General features: G+C 38.4%; 1 protein-coding gene and 1 long non-coding RNA gene across 2 annotated transcripts in view; one reads left to right on the forward strand and one right to left on the reverse strand.

Annotated features, from left to right (window-relative positions):
• LOC126487845 (uncharacterized) overlaps positions 1-17,635 on the forward strand; it is a 182,091-nt gene that overhangs the window by 138,206 nt on the left and 26,250 nt on the right. The gene's annotated exons all lie outside the window — the stretch shown is intronic.
• Positions 1-17,635, reverse strand: part of Adamts19 (ADAM metallopeptidase with thrombospondin type 1 motif 19) — a 175,119-nt gene that overhangs the window by 64,310 nt on the left and 93,174 nt on the right. Inside the window, exons 11-14 of the mRNA XM_050120872.1 lie at positions 14,522-14,623; positions 9,101-9,231; positions 8,011-8,183; positions 2,141-2,268 (exon numbers count right to left, since the gene is read on the reverse strand). Of these exons, the coding sequence (XP_049976829.1) occupies positions 2,141-2,268; positions 8,011-8,183; positions 9,101-9,231; positions 14,522-14,623 (534 nt within the window). The remainder of the gene's footprint in view (positions 1-2,140; positions 2,269-8,010; positions 8,184-9,100; positions 9,232-14,521; positions 14,624-17,635) is intronic.

Genomic DNA, 17,635 nt, shown 5'->3' on the forward strand with positions numbered 1-17,635 from the left:
GCATAATTTTACTGTCTAGCACAAGGTTCGATAAAATGTCATGGATATATAACACTGAGATGTGACGATTAGAGCTGTTCGGACTGTTATATCCAATGCATACAATTACCAGTATTAATATTTACAAATAAATCCATTTACAAATACGCTAACCAGACAGATCCCTATGTCACAATGAAATAAAACTACAAGTTTAATTATATAATGTATAAATCTGAAAGCAAAATATGTATAGTCAGTCATCAGTAGAGATTTTTCAAGTCACAGACATGTTCTGTTGATGTGTGTGACAGTACCACACAGCCCAATTTTTACAGTTTACAACATCGTAGCAGAGTGCAAAATGTTGAAACTGGAACACTCAACTTGTATGAGGTTCCAGTCTCTGACTCTAAGTCTATAGCATGTTTTGGGTCACGGATCGATCCATGTTTGTATGTGTTCAGCTGTGTGTTTTGTCTCTGGTATGGTTTGGGAAATCTTTATGCCATTTTCAGAGAACTATATGGAACAAATTTACTGGCCATTGTTCTAACAAGTAAATTTGCAAACCACTTAATGCATGTGCGTATAGCATGTATGATTTGCTGGAGAGCATGATTTCCCAAGAGATGCTGCAGCTGCAGTACAGTTACACTCAGCTAATTTTCTCACGTCTCTCCCATTTCTAGAAAACACATCAGAAATTGCTTAGAAAAAAATAGCAACAAACTAACTCACAAACAAACTAATCCCTATTGTCCTTAAGATCACATTTACTTCCAGGGTCTGCCTTAGTACACAGACCACACACAGACACACAGACACACACAGACACACACACACACACACACGCACACACACACACGTCTAAAGACAGAAATGTCTCTTTTCTCAGTTCCCAAAGTGACGTCTCTGAAAAAACAGCCCCTAAGAAGTCCTTATGGGGTCAATATTTCCCCTGTGCCCAGTCCTCTCCCCATGTTCTCAGTGCCCACAGAGATGCCTGACGCCTGCCTATTAATCTTCCAGCTGAAGAAAAACTGTGATAGTGTCAGAGTTGTGAGGTTTACATGATAACTTTTGATCTTTCCACTGTGCTATTCATGCTCATTTGACTGGTGAAAAACTGGTGTGGGAAGTCCTTCTGCATATGTGTTGCTTTTATTGGTTAATGAATAAGGAATACGCGTGGGTCTATGTCAGGACAGAATAGAACAAGGCGGGAATTCCAAGCAGATAGAGGAGAAAAGAAGGCAGGGTCAAGGAGTCACAACGTAGCTGCCTAAGGAGAAAGATGTCCACTGGAGCCCACCGGAACCTTGTCAATAAACCACAAGCCTTGTGGTAAAATATAAAATAATAGGAATGGGTTAATTTAAGACATAAGAGTTAGCTAGAAATAGGTATAAGCTATTGGTCAAGCAGTATTTTAATTAATACAGTTGTTGTGTGATTATTTTGGGTCTGGGCAGCTGGGAAACAAACAAGCAGCCTCTGAGTACAAAAAAACACACACACACAAGTTCCTATCAATGAACATTTTAAGATCAAACTAAATATAATAACTGCTATCAAAAATAGAGGATGCATTTGAAAATTGATTGATTCTATTATGTTGGTAAATATTTGAATATGATAAGCATGAATGCTTTTTTATGTCTCAAGATAGGAGAAAACTGGAAAACTGGAGTGTTTGATTTTTTTTTCCGGAATGTTCTGACATGTAAGTGTTCCAATTTTAGGAATGAGATTGAAGTTGGAGGGTAGGCTGGGGGGAGTAGGGAATGGGGAGCGGGAGGAGAAGTGGGGGAAAAACTGTGGTTGTAATGTAAGATGAAATTAAAATAAAAAAGCACAAAAGATCATTCCATAAATAAAAAAAAGAATGAGATCTATGCCTATATCTTAAAATCATAGATCCGTTCAGCTGGCAATGGGATTTGTGGGCCACCTAGTTCTCACTCATCTTTATACAGTTGGAGACATGGCATTTCAAGTTAATTTTCTCTTACTCATGATCCCAGGCAAGTCTGAATCATCCAGTTCTCCTGACTCTTAACCCAAAGCATTTCTCTATGTTATGAGGCTTCCCCGTAAACCGTGAACCCAGGCTATGGATCACTTCAGCATGTACAGCCTCGTTTCAGGAATATCTTACCTGGCACCTGCCATTAGCACAGATATCTAATCCCTGAGAGCCACAGGAAGTTCCATCCATCACCTTTTCCGACAGAAGAACAGACTGTTCCTTTCCAACAGGAGAGCAAAACAAGGCGCATGGTTTTTCTATATACAAAGTCAATAAAAGAAGAAAATTGTCTCATCAATCAATATACTTTTAACATACATTCTCAAATAGAAAATTTCTAGAGCAGAAAAAGCAATTGTCACCAGATTCTCTGTATTCTGCGTTTTCAGAAGCAGTAAGTGTTTGTATAGGAGGCACAATGGCTGATGTTACCGGGACTCAACGCCTTCACTGCTTACTCAGAGACCATGTCGGCATACCTCACATCCAGGGTGGGAACCCTTGAACCAGGGTAAGGAATTCTTGAGTGGCTAACATTCTTCCTCAGTGCCTGATTGAGCATGAAGTAGGAGGGATGGATTTTGAAGACCTGCCTCTTAGACTCAAAAGTGGCATCATTTTTTTTAAAGTGTTTCTATTTTGAAGCCTTTTATAGAGGATCTGTAGTGCTTGCTGGCACCAACAGCGCAGATAATCAAATCTGAAAGCTCAGAATATCCTCCATGCTACACTACTACGCCCCTGGCTCGGCACCAGTCGGCCCTTTCCTGCTTATTAAACTTGTATAAATACGATGGAAAATAGTTTACTGCCCTCGACACGGCTCTTGTGTCTTTAGTAAAGTTCCACGTGTGCTGATGGGATTCTATAAACACCAAATAACAGCCAGAGGCAGGGAACGGGCATCACTTTGCAAAGAGAAGACAGACAGCTAAATGATCCTTCAAAACCGAGCTCTTCAAACAGTTTTCACATGTGGCTTCTGAATGCCGCTCTGAACAATTCGGGGGACTTGGACTACGGCCTTGAATGTGCATGGTTTTGAAATTTTCCTTTGAGAGGCCATTAGAAGCCGCAATGGAGCAGTCCAGTGTGCTCTCACACCTCACAGGGAAGTGTGCTTACTCGCTGACCGCTCACTGTGTCAGATCTGTGGACTTAAAAGCCGCTACGCTGACTGCAACACTTTAGACATGGTATATAGAGTTCTCTCTCTCGACTTTTCATTGAAGACAGAAGCACACCAGATACATGAGCTCAAAGGAGTTAGCCCTCGTGACAATCCCACTCACGTTCCCCACAAAAAGCCTGATGAAAATAAAAACTCTATATTTCTCTTTGGTAACATATTGTCAATACCACCTCAATAATTTAACTTTATGGCTGTCATAAATCTTTCTTCCTTTCTTCCTAGAAAATACACTAGAGACTGCGACACCAAGATGATCTGAAACAAGCCAGTACTTGGCAGGCAGGTGCTATGACTTGATTTAAAGAAACAGTCCTTTCCAAGGTGCACATTGTACTTAGATATCAGCAGAGCTTCAACATTAATAGAGGATATAGGTACAGGAACACTGGAGCCATGCACTGCTTTTCTTTATAACAAGGAATATTTGTTACCTCAGTAAGATCCTATACCCAGATAGCCTCCTATGGCTATGTATCACAAAAGAATCCAGATAGAACCACTATATTATAAGATAACATGTATTATCAAGAGTTTGGGATTATGAAATCATATAATTAATTTTCTTCCACGGGGTGATATGAAAGCTAGTTATTTCCTACTGCACATACTGGCTTTGTGGGAGCCTAGGCTGTTTGGATGCTCATCTTACTAGACCTGGAAAGAAGTGGGAGGTCTTTGGACTCCCCACAGGGCAGGGAACCCTGACTGCTTTTAGGGCTGATGAGGGAGGGGGAGTTATCTGGGGGAGAGGTAGGGAAATGGGAGGCGGTGGCAGGAAGAAGGCAGAAATCTTTCATAATTAAATAATTAAAAAATAATAATCAAACAGATCGATGAACTCAATTGATGCCCGCTGCAAAGTGGCTATATATATATATATATATATATATTTCAAAAACACAATGAAATACCCCCTTACTCTAGTAAGAAGGACCATTATCAAAAAGTCTAAAGTTGGTGCGTATCGAGTTGAGTGAAGAGAAAAGGGAATTTCGCACTAGTATGGAGGCTGTAGTAAGGATGCTTAGTGAAAGGTTGTAGTGAGGATGCTTAGTGAAAGGTTGTAGTAAGGATGCTTAGTGAAAGGTTGTAGTAAGGATGCTTAGTGAAAGGTTGTAGTGAGGATGCTTAGTGAAAGGTTGTAGTAAGGATGCTTAGTGAAAGGTTGACTGAATTTCCACATGATCTAGCATGTCCATTCTAAAGCATATAGCCAAAGGAAACTCAGTCAGTGTGGAAAAGGGAGATTCAAAATCATTGCAGGAGTATTTAAAATGACCAAGAAATGCAAATAAACTGTGTATTAATGTCCGAGTAGATAAGGACAATATGCTCCATAATACTCAAAAGAATGAAGTCCTGTACTTTTTGAAAAAAATGGATGGAATTTATTATTATGGTGTGTGATATATAATCCAGGTAAGAAAGATAAATAACAAATGACTTCACTCATATTTGAATATAAAAGTTGATCTCAAAAAAAAAAAGTTGATCTTAAAAAAAAGTTGAGGATAGAATGGTGATTATCAAATTTGGGAAGAGAGAGGCAATATCCATTGGAAAAATTTGTCAATGGATGCTAAGGAGTTCTGGTGTACTGCCTCTCAGAGACTCACTGTGTGGCAAGAGAGTGTACCACACATTTCCTAAGACAGGAGGAAAACAGTCGACTGTTTTAGCATAAAGATATGATAAATGTTCAAAGAAATAAATATGTTCAATTTGATTTATACATTACATAGTATTATAAAAATATTGATGCTACCATATAAAATGTACGATATTCTGTTTTATGAATTATGTAAAATAAGTTTAATTTTAAAATGATTATCTATTGATTGTATAAACGGTATAACTTACTGATAACAAAAATGATGTAATAAGCCAGGCTTTCTTTCACTCATTATAACTTACTTTTTTTTTAATTGCAATACTGTTTGGCCAATGGCTCAGGTATATTTCTAGCTAGCTCTTACATCTTAAATGAACCCATTTCTGTTAGCCTATGTATTGCCACATGGCTGTGGCATTGAGTCAATTTCTATGTCTTGTCTCCTCAGCAGCTGGCTGGCATCTGCTTGACTCTGTCTACTCTCTTTCAGTATCTCTGTTCAGATTTCCTGCCTGGCTTTACTCCGCTAACCCATTGGCCAAAACAGCTTCATTCATCAACCAATAAAAGCAACATATATAAAGAAGAACATTCTATATCATCAAGATCATTATGACTTACTTTAAATATTTTTCTTTACTCTGTGTGTGTGTGTGTGTGTGTGTGTGTGTGTGTGTGTGTGGAAGGTGAAGAACAGGTTTCAGAGTCTGTCTCTCCTTCGAACATGTGTTGTAGAGACCAAACTCAGGTCATCAGGCTTTTGCCTGATAAGTCACGTGCACTGTGAATTCTTTAAAAATTACATTGATGCCCATTTTGACTAATTTTCCTTTAATCTGAAGGAAACCTGTTCTGCTCATTTATTCCACACGAGTAAATACGTTTCAAATGAATGTACCTTCTATTACTCCTCCAGCCAATTAGAAGTGATAATGGGAATATCCCTCAAATAATGAGATAAGGTGACTGGTTATTGACTTTACTTTTATAACTAGAAGATATTAAAAATATTTTATGCAATAAAATTCATTAAAAGTTTAATATATACTTATTGCTACACTCAGAATATACATTAGAGGGAATAGAGGTGAACTAAACTATGGTATTACATGATGCTTGCCGGATGCTTGGAAGGATATATAGTCAATTTGGGTGGGTGATCAGGGGAATTCTTGTTTCCTAGAGAATTAGCATAAACTGAAGTTCCCATCCCAAACCATGAGATTTCAAGGTAAATAAAGAGTGAGTGAGATTAAAGCTTGATAATAGGAAGGTATAATGCTAAGAAACTCGCTTGTCTGAGGGCTTGAAAACACGTAAGTATTATGTGCTTGAGAACGATACAGAGTTTGTTCTTGCTTCTACTGAGGACTGCAAAAAGGAATGATAGGTGTGAGGTAGAAAGAAGTTTAAAGAGACTACAAAAAATTCTTAAAAATGGGGCGGCTAAGTTTGTGTACCCGAAACAGTGTTGTGTTCATGAGAGGGCTCATAGAAGGAACCAGTGCGAATGGACAGGAAGAGTTAAGAAGTAGAGATACCAAGCAATATACTGTAGGCATAAATGTGAAGCTCAAAGGAAGAATCTGACTGAAGACATAAACTGATGAGTTATTTGCATAGTTTAACTCCTTCGAACATGTGTTGTAGAGACCAAACTCAGGTCATCAGGCTTTTGCCTGATAAGTCACGTGCTTATCAAACCAGGAAGAAGATGTCATGAAAATAGAGAGCATCTCTAATAAGTCAGAAGGAAACAACACTAGGGACACAGTAGGGAAGTCAGATTTCTGCTGGGACATGGAATTCAAGACACACAGTGTTTAGACAGGCAAGGATGGGTTACTTGTTTGATGTCTTAAGTAAAAATAGGAGAGAAAAAATTCACATAGGTCTTAATTTTCATGCGACTCTTCAAGGACATTATCAATATTTATGTTATGAAGTCCATATTGAAGGTAAGGAAGCACAGACCTGTAAAGTCAGAAAGTGGGCCCACATCTCAAGGAGGCTGTGCATTAGAGAGAATTTCTGTGTGATGTGTGTGTGTGAGAGAGAGAGAGAGAGAGAGAGAAGAGAGAGAGAGAGAGAGAGAGAGAGAGAGAGAGAGAGAGAGAGAGAGAGANGAGAGAGAGAGAGAGAGAGAGAAGAGAGAGAGAGAGAGAGAGAGAGAGAGAGAGAGAGAGAGAGAGAAAGAGAGGTCTACATATCTTAATGAACTTATCACAACACCCAACACAGAGGGACTTAAATATATAAACAAAAGTCAAGCTCTTTAGTAAGGTAAAGAAAGGGAGGAAAGGGTCGCTTCAGGGACGCAGCTGGAGAGACTAGCCTTGATAAGAGGAACTGAAATCCTGCTACTTAGTAGAAAACAGTGTGTATGATTGTCTGTGGATAGGGCTAAGCGTAAGTGTGTGGCAGTGAGAAGCTAGAGGTAGTCTGATGTCTAATCTTTTTGTTATGTTGTGTGATAACCTGTCCCTCTTCATTGTGTTTCGGTTTTGACTTTCTTTTTTTTTTTTTCTTTTTATGCTCACGTGCTTAAACAGAGAGAACTGAGCTTAAGGAAGCCCTGAGCCATCAGAGTGTGGGCGATCACCCAGACTTAGGGAAAGCCACAGTCCAGCTTGGGAATGAGAAGTAAAGGGAACCCTGGCAGCACGATGGTTCCAGAGAAGCCACGGCACATTTGTCCACGGCCACGCAAGCACACATCTGGTACATCTGGTCATCAGGAGACCCACTTCTCAGCTAGAGTCCTCCGAGGCTGACCCTTGGTCGTTATAGTAAAACAGAGAGGAAAACGCAAGCATTCCACTGTTAACTGTGTGTGCTCCCCTGAGCCATTTAATCAAATGCATGAGTGCTGTTCCCCTGCCACAGCAGGACACTGAGTTACTCCATCAGCTCATGGATGTGTCTATTGCCATGTTTCTCACCACCACTATCCCTAGGCCCTGATAGGAAACATTTCTTTCCCTTTCTGTAATTTGTTTTTTACTTTATTTATTCCATTAGATATATAGTCATTGTTCAGAATAGTTAAAAATATATAAACATGTTTAATATTGTGGTTGTTATATACCAGAGAAGTCAGAAAAAAAAAAAAAAACAAGTCTACGAATGACTACTAGATTATTTGTGGAACAATTCAAGTTTGTTAAAGAATTTGCATCCAGCTGGGGGTCATACCTTCATCGAGGACAGCCTGCCACTGAAGTGCATGCTTTGGGTACGAAGCTCTAACACTATAGGCCTGACATTGCCAGTCTCTGAATCCAGGCAAACCTGCAGGACAAGGTGGATTCTCACATATTCTGTATTGTTTTCTGGGGCCATTACAATCCCTTGCTTCAGAACCTAGCCTAGAAAAAGAGTACAGATAATAAATTTCACCTTTCCTCCATAAGTACCAACTTTTAAATGTGAAAACCATCATATTTATAAAATATAATCCTTTCGAATAAAATGTTTCTTAAAAAGCATGGACATACTCAATGACTGCGGAAAGCAGGGTATTCATCGGCCTACTATATATTTTTTTTTAAATGGAACTGTTTCAATGCTCAAATTATCTTTTAAAATCTATGAAGGATAAAACTGACTTTAGATAACACCAAAAGCATAATTCAAGGGCAAAGCTCAGAGCAACATGTAAAGGCTAAGTTTCCCATGTGCCATTGGTTCTGAGGATAATAAAGCTCACTCCTATTTTCTTTAGCAAATTCTGAAGTTTTGCAGCTGCGTATAACTGAACAGTGTCCCCGAGGACCACAAACCCAAACTGAGCAGAACTACCTCACCCCCTGTGCTCTGTCCAGGTGCAGTGGCATTGAGCAAGAGGGTCTGTCAGTGACCCTCAACTGGATGTGGACCCAGCATGCTTTTGTTGTTGTTGTTTTAGCTTTTACCATCACTAACTTTGCTCTCATACTTTGCTTTTCTGAAGTTCAATCATCCTCATGCCTTCTTACTAGTTCCTTCAACTGTTTACTTGGCTCTTCGACTGTACTTCCTGTTCACTTAAGTATATATCATTACATTTACTCAGTAACTGTCTTTTTTTGTAGATTTCATTATTCATTGTTTAGAAAGGCTGATCAAGGTTTCCTTATTAAAGGTGAGCTTTTGTCAATAATGTGAGGCATCAGTACAGTTGTAACCGTTTTTTTTTTTTTTTTTTTTTTTTGGTTTCCCATTATGATTTACAGGCGGTAAAAGCCTGGTTACTTCGAAACTGATGATGAAATGCCCTCCCCCAAACCAGGAGCTGTGACTTTACCCAGGACACTTGCGCTCTCGACTGCTGACCCCAGAACCGCAGCTTCGACTACAGGAACTCCACGTGCTCCACTCTCCAGCCAAGGGCTCAGGTGCAGGGGTCCTGCGGGTGCATTCTCCAGCCTTACACCACTATTCCAAAAGTCATGTCTTAGGTGAACAAATCAGGGCACAACTGAAAATCATTCACTGGTCTATATAGCCTCTGGAATTAATGCAAGTCAGTTAGGTCTATGGCACCCCCAGTGCCAAATACGAAGACTGCAAAAGACAAAAGTTAGCTGGCACTTGCAATATCAAGGCTCCCTCGCTTGGTTCTGGGGTCATTAACAGTCACGGCATGAGAACAGGGCTCAGAGACTGACTACTAAGCTGCAGAAAAGTTTGGGTTGTGAGGGAGAGAGAAGAGAAGTAGTGGAGAGGAGATCCGCTGCTCCAACTGCAAAAGAAAAAAGCTGACATATTCGGTGAAACTGGTGAAAACTGGTGAAAAGGGGAAAACAAATAAATACCTCCCCACACACAAAAGAAAAACAGAATTGAAACAATCACATATAAGCATGGACAAACAACAATACCTGTCCTTCTGAAATGAGGGCGAAGCAAACATTTCAGGAAATCTGAGTTCCCACTAACACTATCACAAGCTTTCGCTTGAAAGCTAAGTTTGTTTGAAAGACCCGAGCAATTGCTTGTGAAATGCTGCATTAGAATCTCAAATTCTGGAGCTAATTTCATATTTTAACAAAGAACCACATGTGGTTTTCTTTTTTTTTTTTTAAATTCCTGTGTCTTTCTCATGAAGTTAAACCAATAGCCATGAAAGAGGTTATTCTACGACTTCTACGAAATGATAGGCTAGGTAGACAGGAGCAGCTATTTCTATGGTTATTAAGGAATGATCGAATACATGGACAAGAGTGTTACAGTTGCTCCTGAAAAATCTACCACATAGATGGCGGACACAGGAAACAGGTATAAGGCCACAACATCAAACCCGGAATAACATGTTATAATATTAGGGCCATTTAGATTATTAGTTATAAAATAGCAAGGCTGGGAAAGTTGATCCCATTGGCCAAAGGGGACTTCCTGAACCCAAGGGCATCAAGATTTGAAAAGGACTTTGAGAGAAGTGCAGAAATGCTGTGAGTCTCATCCTGTTCATGGTCAAGGTGCGAGAGAATCTGACTCAGCATATGGACTGTAAGACAGAGGTTGAGTGTGGCATAGAACACAATGCAGGAGGAGTTTGTGGTTAGCATAATAACCATAAAAGCTTTGTAGGGGTATCATTACAGTAATAGTGCGAATGGGTTTTCATAAACAAAAGTTCCATTTACTCCGAGGATTTTAGTTAATGCCTTGATTTAAAATTATTTTGAGGATTTTTTATTTACTATTTTTGGAAGAATAAATAAAAAATAACACTATATCCTTTTGCTTACATCCAATTGACATTTTTATGAGCAAAATTAATCACTTCCTGTATATATTTTTGTTATGTCAAAACTTTAATCCAACCTCTTTTGGATGTAGTATGCTTTAAGCTCCATCTTCAAAAGCGAAGTGGGATGGGTCTGTTATAGGTTTGCTAATAACTAAGCTGTCATTTCATGTGATGGTTTAATCTGAATCGTGAAAAAAAAATGCAGGAAAAGGTGGTCAGCGTAGAAACTTATATATTACATACTAGCTGTAAGCACTCAATAATGCTATGGGAGCCATGGAAAAATCCCAGTATAAAACCTGTCAGACTTGACTCAATCACCTTGTTTGGCCTGTGTGGAGGGTGTTTCCTTTTCCCTGAGTGCATATCACAGACCCTTGTCCATTTAGCAGCAAGCTGGCACTGACTGACTGGGCGAGGGTTCACAGAAGACTGGAAGTCTCTGAAAGGCACTGGGACTTTGCCTGCATATAATTTAAACGAGATCACATCTGGCACATGAAGAAAAAAATGGAAACAGACAGGCAAGCCAGCAGGCACACAAAAAAGCCGGTGATATTTAAAGAAACTGTAACATGATAGCTAAGGTTTGTCCCCTTGCGGACAACTTGGTTTCTGCACCAAAGGGACCTGCTTCTGCATCTTGTAGGCAGTAGAGTGTTGCTTCTGTGTTACAGAAAGTGTTAATTTTGCTAAAAATGTTATACAATAAATTACTATATAAAACATTCCTAGGCAAGCAGTCCATGTATTTGGTAGCACCATATTTTGTACCATGTGTCTGTTAGTTTTTTTAACCTAAAGAAATAATGCTAAATAAATAATAAAGTACTCTATTATGCACAAATCATTTTTATTTACAAAACATTAATACTACACAGGGTCAATCGTTACGTTAGCAGGACAAGCCCTAAAATGTCTAGCTGTGTTTCTGGGCTGCCATAAGCTTATGCCAACCTGAATAAGAGGTTTATAAAGGCAGAACTGGCACAGAGGTAAGATGTCAAAGCAGCAGGAGCATGCGCCCAACACACCCTGCACACACACTGTGAGAACAGAGAGACAGCCCAGGCCAACAGGGGCCTACTGCATAAACACCTAGGAGTTGCCAGGATGTGGTGGTCTTCAGTACTTCCAGTAGTGAACTACCATAGCCTTCTAAAGAGTCTTAACTCGGGAAAAGAAATTACTAGGCAGTAATGAATCCTTCACGGTACCTAACTCAATGTTGCTGCTTAAGCCTTGTTCCTCTTTTTCCATTCTGAACAAATGCTGTGAATAACTAGTTGCTGGTTTGTAATAACTTATCAACTCACTGTTCTATGTTATTAATCAAAAATGATAGCTATGGTACAATGGTGACAGTATGAAAAGAAAAAAAGGTCTCTCCATTTACCTTGTAAAATGCTATCTAAATCAGTATATAAATACCCATCTTCAGGATCATTTGACGAACAGAATTGTATAAGGGACTTTCAGACTCAAAAGAAAACCCTTAGTGGGAGCACACTTATACCACTTAGTTCTCATCATGATTGCACAACAAAACTTAAAAATTCCCAGCTTTGTTTCTTTCATTCAGTGTGAACCTAAGGCATTTAAATATTAACAGCAATGCAACAAGTGTGGAAGGTTTCTGAATGACAGCTCCTACAGTATCTAAAACACATGGGTATTGGAAGAAGATCACATGACCCAAGAAACTGAGAAACTATGCATTTATAAATGCAAAGCATGCCAGGCGGTAGTGGAACATGCCTCTAATCCCAGCACTTGGGAGGCAGAGACAGGTGGATCTCTGTGAGCTCGAGGCCATTCTGGTTTATCCAGTGAGTTCCAGGACGGGCTCTGAAGCTACAGAGAAGCCCTGTCTGGAAACAAACAAACAAACAAAAAAAAAAAAAAAAAAAAAAAAAAAAAAGAAAGAAAAAAGAAAAGTAAGCAAACAAACAAAAACAAAAGCAAATGCAAAGCATAAAGAACCTCTAGAAGAATATCATGAGCATGGTCACAGGGAAAGAAAACATGTTACCTTTTACCTTTGATGAGTAATTAGAGTTTTGGCTGAAAGAATAAATTGACACTCTCAAGAATGTAAATTATTCTTAACTATACATGAAGAAAACTGTTATAGTGCAAATATTTAGAATTCAGATTATAAAAACGAGGCACTAAATAAGTCAAGTGACTTGTGGGATGCTGGAGAACTCCGGGCAGATGTTCAGCATCCCTCTGTGATTCTGCATCGGTGTTTCCAGGATGACGAAAATGATTGCCCTTCCAGAGTGTTTTAGGATTCAAGCAATAAATTATTTAGGTTAATGTCAGGAGATGCTCTTGATGAACACACATTGTTCTACCTCTGTGTATAATTTGAGAAAAAATAAAACAGACCTCAATCCTCATTCTCCATTTAATCTCATAGAAAAATATTTGGCACAGTCTATAAACAACTGGCTGATATTTCACAGAAGTGTACCCCAGGAGGCCATTCTCATATTGAAAGTGACAAAACACTTCAACTCTTCCAAAGAAGTTCCAATTTAAACAATGTGTCATTTTTCTCATTTAATTAAAGAAATTATTTGAAGTACACATTTATATCATTTCATCATTGCTCCCTAAAACCATCCAGCAGCTCTTCTTCCTTACAGTTAACTCTTTATGAATAATAAGTTTTGATAAAATGAAATATGCTCATACTTACCTCCTATTCCCTTCTTCTAGCTCCTCCCATGTCTTTCTAAACATGTCCTCCTGACAACTTCCTGTGATCTTTCTTTTTTCTTTTTGCTCGCTCTCTCTCTCTCTCTCTCTCTCTCTCTCTCTCTCTCTCTCTCTCTCTCTCCTTCTTTCCTTCCCTACTTCTTTTTATAACACTAAGTCTAATTAGTGCTTCCCATATGTACAGGGGTGTGACCATCCATCCCAAACATCTGAGTGGCCACATCCTCACAAAAGGATGACTCTTCCTCTGCTACCAAACATCCACTGTCAATAACATCTCACCAAGGGTTGGTGCATGAATAAAACAGGTACCTCTTTATAACATTTTCAAATTAATTTCTATTAGTGTAAAAAATATATGTACTATGAGCCTATATAACACAGGAAGACTGTACTTTTTTTGGAACCTCAGAAGGTATTAAGGGCGATTTGTTTATTTGACACAAAAATTCTAAGGCTTTAGGGGTGACATTAAGTTATTAATGATATCTCTCCAGGTTTCTGATGTTAGAAGTTGTGCTATCAATTTTCTACATTAAGAAATAACTTAAGAAGTATTGGTGTTTAAAATCTGAAATAAGATCTCTAAAAGAAAGGGATGCATTTCTAGATACATGTGATTGAGCTACCAACATGAAATCAAGATAAAGTGAATAATTTTAAAAATCTCCCTCCAAACCCAACCCAACCAACCATAAAAAAACAACAAACAAACGAAAATCATAATAAAGCAAATACACAGGTCCAAGTGGTTACAGTGTAGAATTCTAACCGATCTTCAAAAAAGAACACACATTAAAATAATCAAACTTGTGGTAGATATGGAAGAATCACTTTCTAATTCTTCTTATGAAGCCAGTATAACCTTGGTACCAAAACCAGGCAAACACAACAACCACAAAAGGAGAATTAGTGGTCAGTTTCTGTGACAGCTGAACCCCTGAGGAAAATAAAATTATAATTAAAAGAATTTTTTTGATGTTCTGGAAAATTTTATAATCGATGCTCTTACTTGTGATTATTTTATTTCTGTGCATTTAACTAATAAACGAACATGAGTTCACTTTTCGTTGAGAGCATATTTATATCTGACTATGAACATTATAATAACCAATATCAAGAAAAAATAGTGCACTTTAATAATTAACAAAACAAACGTACCTCTGAAAAATGGAAAACTTGCAATTAAACATAGATGAAACATTAACATTTTCTGACCTATTCTAGGCTGCCTTAGTGACTCACCTTGCCAGGGTCACAGTCAGTTCCATCCATGGGTGGGTCAAGCTTGGTCCTGCACTCTGCTTCCCCTTCTACTTTGCACCACAGACCGGCGCAGATAACATGCTGAAGAAAGGGCACAATATCAGATGAGGAATGGTCCATAGCTTTAAGTTCAGGTCAGTAATTTCAGTTATTATGATGCAAACAAAACTGTAGTTGAGTGAAAATATGTTCTATGCATTTTTAATATTAAATATAAATGAAACTATACATGGGATTGTCTATAGGGATAGAAATCTTTATATGGAACTGTAGAAAATAGTAAGTTCAATAAACTTTAAGTCTTTAAAAAGATCTTTTGATCAATCAAAGAGGGATATATAAAACAGATGCAGCTAATAAGAGAAAAATTTTAGCTAAAAATCCGACATTAATGCCTGGATAGAAACCAGGCTGAAAGAATTTTAAAAAATTGATTTTACTTTTCTGTTTTTGTAGTGTGACCCATGAACTTAAGCAAACAAGTTAGGAACCTTACTAGTGTGCCCTATCCCTATCCCTTCCATGTTTCTATTTGTGTTACATTCACCATGCTTTTCCCAGCACCTCCTCATGCACAGGCCTTCTTTGACGCTTCCACAGCATGATTAGGACACACAGCTTTGGCCCATACATAACTCTATGGGCATATTTGTCTGTCATTATTAGTTACTTTCACTCATGCATGAATACATTTTTTTGACATTTGGAATGCAACAAACTTTTCTATTGAAAAGATAGAATTTAAAAAACATTGCTATTATGTGACCAGACATGGTATGAACAAAATAATTCCTACGCAATTGAAGAAAAAAAGAAAGATTGTCAGGGGAAGCTAATGAAAACTTTCAAAGACTGCAGTAGCTGAAGAAGAAAGATTACCTCTTATCTTCCCATGACCAAACTTTTGGGACTAGCCTTATCCACGGACATTCATCTCATCTATATTCTTCTAAGCAGCAGGATTTCAATACCTCTCACTGAGGTCAGTCCCTCCAGCTGCAGCCCAGATGCCAATCTCTTCTCCCCATTATCTTACTGCTCAGTTTGATTTTGTTTTACATATTTAAGCCCTTCTGTGTTTTGGGGCTAACGATCAGTTCATGAAAAGTACATTGGCTGTTTTCCCCAATAACACACAGAACTTCCCTTTGGTGCTGTGAACTTGAACTGTGAACTCACTTTCTCCCCTTGCGGTCTTCTACATTCCTATTACCAATATGAATGTCTCTAATACTAATGCCAATAATATGGAAATACCTCTCTGGTGTGAGAGGCCTTCTGTCTCTGTGTTGTTTTCATTGTTTAATGAATAAAGAAACTGGCTTGGCCTATAGCATGGGAGGAGGAAGGCCAAGTTAGAGAGAAGCCATGGAGCCGCCGCCAGAGTCAGACATGCCAAAACTTTGCCGGTAAGCCACTGCCACATGGAAATACACAGATGAATAGAAATGGGTTAAATTAATATGTAAGAGTTAGCCAATAAGAAGCTAGAGCTAACCGACTAAGCTGTGATTTAATTAATACAGTTTCTGTGTGATTATTTCAAATGAATGCTAGCCAGGCGGCCGGGAAACAAGAAGCATCCTCCCACTACACCTCTCTTTGTTCACAAATTGGTAACATTAACACCATGAAAATGACTATCTTAACAAGCAAGCTACAAATTCAAAGCAATTTCAATCTATATGCCAATTCAATTCTTTACAAACTTAGAAAAAGTCTTCACAATTCAATTTGAAGCATATGAATGGAGAGGACTGGTGAGACACAAGAGGGAAGAAACAGATGAGGTAGGCAATTGGTACTGTATGCTGCCTGCGTGCATGTAACGCCCAAGAGTATCTTTTTTTTTTCCCCAGAGGAGATGGGGAAGAACCAAGGGTACCACATAAGTAAACAAAAGGACTCCACTAGACAACAACTAAAAAGCTGATAAGTAAAAAGTTCTTGCCAGGGTCTCTAAAGGTTGTGAAGAAAACAGATGTCACAAGATTAAGGTTAACATAGAACTGGAACCACTAATCACACTGGCAGACATATTTAAGCTAATCTTTCAAATAAATTTTTTATGATTCTCATGCATATTATCCAGAACTCTTATAATATTATTTTGTTATGTTTAAAATTCAGACTTATAAACTCTTTGTAATTTCCTAAATATCTAGTCCACTAAAAGAGAGATATAATTTATTCATTTTTTTCTTGTGTAAAAAAAATCCTCACTTCAAAATATTGTGTGTGTGTGTATATCATACTTTATTTTGTACAGGGATAAAGTCCTCACAAATTCATCTAGGAATTACTTTAAAGGCTGAATAATCATGCTGCTTTGTAATGTTTAGGTTCTTGAAAACTCCAAAACGCTTTCTGTAAATCATATATACATAAGTGAAAATATCTCAGGCTTTATAATTTTGGTTCCTAAATATTTTACCTTTCTCATTTTATTTCTTAAGACGCTTTCTGTAACTAGAGTCAAATGCTGAATTCCCACAAACGACAGCTTAACTGCTACTCAATAAAGTTCATTTATGTTTTGAAGAAATTGCTTAGGTTAACCAGTCAGCGAAAGAACAAATCTTCTACACTATCGTTTCAGAGCTGAGCACTGTTGGTGGTCTAACTGCTGGCTTTCAACTGTGAGCAGTTAGCTCTTCCAAGCAGCAGGTGCTCCAATCAGTTCCCACAGGAGACACTGTGAAGATAAACACCACACTTGGCAGCTTTTCAAGATAAGCACAACCAGGTGAAATAAATCATGAAGAGGGGATCTCCTCGATACATGGCATTCTGCAGGTCTAGAGGTCTGTGTTGAGTAGCCTGTAGTCTTGGCCTTCTGAAGAATGCCAGGTCACTTCAAGGCGACTGCTCCAAAGCCAGTGAAGAAACGGTATTGAATATTCTAACCCTTAAAGGTGTAATCTGTCGGAGGTGTGAGGCTAGTGCCGTGCCTTAACTAGCCTTTCCTATGGAGTATGGTAGGGCACAAGATTAGAACAAAGCATTCTTTAGGTTCCACAGTAACAAGTCATATTTTTAACTGGGTTGGGGATCTCTTATGTTTTCAGTTAGAAGAAATTTAATACCTCCAAC

This window comes from Alexandromys fortis, unplaced genomic scaffold, assembly GCF_014885135.2.
Source record: "Alexandromys fortis isolate MF-2015 unplaced genomic scaffold, M_Fortis_MF-2015_v1.1 scaffold_181, whole genome shotgun sequence".
In the NCBI taxonomy this organism is placed as follows: Eukaryota; Metazoa; Chordata; class Mammalia; order Rodentia; family Cricetidae; genus Alexandromys; species Alexandromys fortis.